Source organism: Cyprinodon variegatus, unplaced genomic scaffold (assembly GCF_000732505.1).
Source record: "Cyprinodon variegatus isolate N-32 unplaced genomic scaffold, C_variegatus-1.0 Scaffold1300, whole genome shotgun sequence".
NCBI lineage: Eukaryota > Metazoa > Chordata > Actinopteri > Cyprinodontiformes > Cyprinodontidae > Cyprinodon > Cyprinodon variegatus.
The window spans coordinates 181,499-185,305 of NW_015151753.1; the positions used below are offsets into that span (position 1 = coordinate 181,499).

At 45.0% G+C, this 3,807-nt stretch overlaps 1 protein-coding gene across 1 annotated transcript in view; it reads right to left on the reverse strand.

Moving 5' to 3' along the window:
- The window catches only part of LOC107102701 (disks large-associated protein 1-like), a gene marked incomplete at its 5' end in the record, with an annotated part of 21,730 nt that overhangs the window by 15,550 nt on the left and 2,373 nt on the right, over positions 1 to 3,807 (reverse strand). The window contains one exon of the mRNA XM_015402105.1: positions 2,136 to 2,417. Coding sequence (XP_015257591.1) covers positions 2,136 to 2,417 — 282 coding nt within the window. The remainder of the gene's footprint in view (positions 1 to 2,135; positions 2,418 to 3,807) is intronic.

Genomic DNA, 3,807 nt, shown 5'->3' on the forward strand with positions numbered 1-3,807 from the left:
AGGTAAAGACAATAAGAGATACAAATTTGAGGTGAATTTTGGAAGATTTGTTGATAAAATGAGAGATATTGGAGAGGGTTTGTTAATGGAAGCTGGGGTAAGACTGGCAGAGCGGAGGGGTTATATGGGAGAGAGATGACAGGATAGGAGACAGGCACTGGGGAATATCTGATTTTATCGTTAAAAAACTGAATGATATAATTACAAGCATCAGTTCAGCATAGGTGGGGGGTGCTGTTTATGCAAATCGGTTGGAGTAGTGGATTTAGTTTTAGTGATTAATTCTTTGTATTGTGTTAAATGAGTGATATACATATCTGAAGAGAAAATGGCGCTCTACATACTAGTTGTCTCTATTTTCCACTAGTCTTCAGGGCTTCCGTAGTTTTGTTAGGTCAGGCCATCAAACCTTGACCAGCAGTATTTTCCTGATCCATTTCATGAAGCTAGTTCAGGGGGAAAACTATTATTTAAAGGGAACACATGAAGGCGTGGAATAAAGGGGAAATATGCATACAGCACAACGATGCTTTGGAAGGACTTGCAAGGAATGGACATTAGACCTGCGGAAATCTGCTTTGGTCTGATGAGTCCAGATTTAAGATCTTTGGTTCCAACCATCATGTCTTTGTGCGATGCAGAAAAGGTGAACGGATGGACTCTACACTCTATGGACGGATGGACTCTACACCCTATGGACGGATGGACATGCCTGGTTCCCATCGTGAAGCATGGAGGAGGAGGTGTGATGGTGTGGGGGTGCTTTGCTGGTGACACTGTTGGGGATTTATTCTAAATTGAAGGCAAACTGAACCAGCATGGCTACCACAGCATCCTGCAGCGCCATGCAATCCTTCCGGTTTGTGTTTAGTTGGACCATCATTTATTTTCCAGCAGGACAATGAGCCCAAACACCTCCAGGCTGTGGAACGGCTGTTTGACCAAGAAGCAGAGTGATAGGGTGCTGGGCCAGATGACCTGGCCTCAACAATCACCGGACCTGAAACCAATCGAGTTGGTCTGGGCTGAGCTGGACCGCAGAGTGAAGGCAAAAGGGCAACAAGTCCTAAGCATCTCTGGGAACTCCTTCAAGACTGTTGGAAAACCATCTCAGGTGACGAACTCTGGAAGCTCATCAAGAGAACGCCAAGAGTGAGCGAAGCAGCAATTACAGCTAAAGGGGGAAGAATCTAGAATATAAGACATATTTTCAGTTGTTCACGAAAATAAAGAAAACTCTTTGAATGAGAAGGTGTGTCCAAACTTTTGGTCTCTACTGTGTATTTATTTTCAATTTAAACATGTGTATGAAACGATCCAATATAACCTACAATAATTTCAATGCTATCATTGTTCTAGACCAGGCATCCCCAAATTCCGTCCTCAAGGCCCCCTGTCCTGCAAGTTTTAGAGGTTTCTCTGCTTCAGCACAGCTGGTTATAATGACTGCAGTAGAGAAAAAGCCTGTTAATCAGCTTTCAATTAAAATCAGCTGTGCTGGAGCAGGAAACCTCTAAAACCTGCAGGACAGGGGGCCTTGAGGACGAAGTTTGGGGATGCCTGTTCTAGACCATCCAATATTTTCAGTTCAGTCTGTCCAATTAGCTGCCTGTAGTGTCTTTAAATGTCCAGCAGGTGTCAGTATTCTGTGAGACAGAATCAATGCAGCATCAACAGAGTTTCCAGAAGTGACATCAGCAGCTAGATGGAAGGCTGGGAGCTGGATGAGGCCAGAGGACATGGCTGATGTTGGTTCATGTTTTAAGAAACGCTACCAATGCTGACCCACCCACTGCAGGGGTCAGAGGTCACCTTATCTGTCTCCTGTTGGACAACATGAGGATATTAGGATCATTAATGCATCCAGATCCACTGAAAGAGACGTCTTCCTGTCTGATGGGTGACAGACGTCCTCTTCCTAACGTCTCACCGGGTTCAGCGGTTCTTTCTCCATTGATCCATTACTGGGTTTGATCTCATCAACTTGGACTCTGCCTCTACGAGTCGATTGAATTGAGACCTTTTGACCTTCAGACCTTTATTGGAAATTTGAGTTGGAAAAATAAACTGCTTCCAAAAAAAGGTATTTATTAACATTTTATCACACTGTGAGACAAAGCAAAGGGAGCGCTTACCTCCAGGATGGCAGAGCTGTTAAAGTTGGCATCCAGGGGGTCGTCGGTAACGGTGTCTATCCAGGGGTCTGGTGGGGGGAGGATGGAGGGGTCAAAACCAACATCTTCGTAATCATCGGAGGTGCAGGCATGGTAATGGTTCCCTGAGCCCTGAATGCTGACGGTGGAGGTGGCCGCATCGCGGGAATATTTCCGAGAGAGGCCGCAGGATGACAGGCGTCCTCGGTGAGGATGTGGAGAGTCCAGAGGAGTGTCCAGAAGGTCTGGTAAGTCTAGATCTGCCTGGATTGTAGAACAGTAAGTAACTGAGAGGAATCGGAGCATTTAGCCGGACGAACTTTAGTGGTGAACATTAATACAGCAGGTTTTCCCTTTACCTGCTCAAATTAACACTGATTCAATTTCATTAAAGACATTTTTATTTATTCTGAGATGTTTTTCTATGGAAGAGGATTAGGGCCACTGAAAAAATAAAATATTTTAGCATGAGAAAAAAAGTCAGAATCAAATTTCTAACTTTAATCTCAGAATTCTGACTGAATTCTGACATCTAACAAACATCAAGCCGTAGAAATCTCTGTTTTAAAGACTACAGGTCCTTCTTAAAATATTAGCATATTGTGATAAAGTTCATTATTTTCCATATTGTTATGATAAAACTTGAACATTCACATATTTTAGATTCATTGCACACTAACTGAAATATTCCAGGTCTTTTATTGTCTTCATACGGATGATTTTGGCATAAAGCTCATGAAAAACCCAAAATATCTCACAAAATTAGCACATAATGATAAAGGTCTCTAAACGAGCTGCTATGCACCTAATCATCTGAATCAACAAATTAACTCTAAACACCTGAAAAAGAAAAAACTCCCAGCCTGGTTCATCACTCAGACCCCATCATGGGTCAGACTGCCGCCCTGCCTGCTGCCCAGAAGGCATCATTGACCCCCTCAGCCAGACGCTCAGACACAGAGAGATGTTTCTGAACCAATAGGCTGTTCCCAGAGTGCTGCTGCATCAAGGAGCCTCAGTGGGAAGGAAAAAATGGCAGAAAACGCTGCACAGCGAGAAGAGGAGACCGGACCCTGAGGAAGATTGTGGAGAAGGTTCGATTCCAGATCTTGGGGGACCTGAAGCAGTGGACTGAGTCTGGAGTAGAAACATCCAGAGCCACCGTGAACAGGCGTGTGCAGGAAATGGGCTACAGGTGCCGCCTTCTCCAGTTCAGCCACTTTAGAACCAGAAACAGCAGCAGAGGCGCCTGACCTGGGCTACAGAGAAGCAGCTCTGGACTGTTGCTCAGTTTGACGCGTCATCTGGAAATCAAGGTGCCAGAGTCTGGAGGAAGACTGGGGAGAAGGAAACGCCAGAATGATAGAAGTCCAGAGTCAGTAGCCACAGTCAGTGATGGTCTGGGCGCCATGTCAGCTGCTGGTGTTGGTCCACTGGGTTTTATCAAGGCCAGGATCAATGCAGCTATCAGGAGATTGTGGAGAACTTCATGCTTCCATCTGCTGAAAAGCTTCATGGAGATGAAGACGACCTGGCAGCTGCTCACAGAGCCAAAACCACTGGTAAATGGTTTACTGGTATCACTGGGCTCAGTTGGCCTGCCAACTCTCCTGACCTGAACCCCATAGAGAATCTGAGGGATATTATGAAGAGA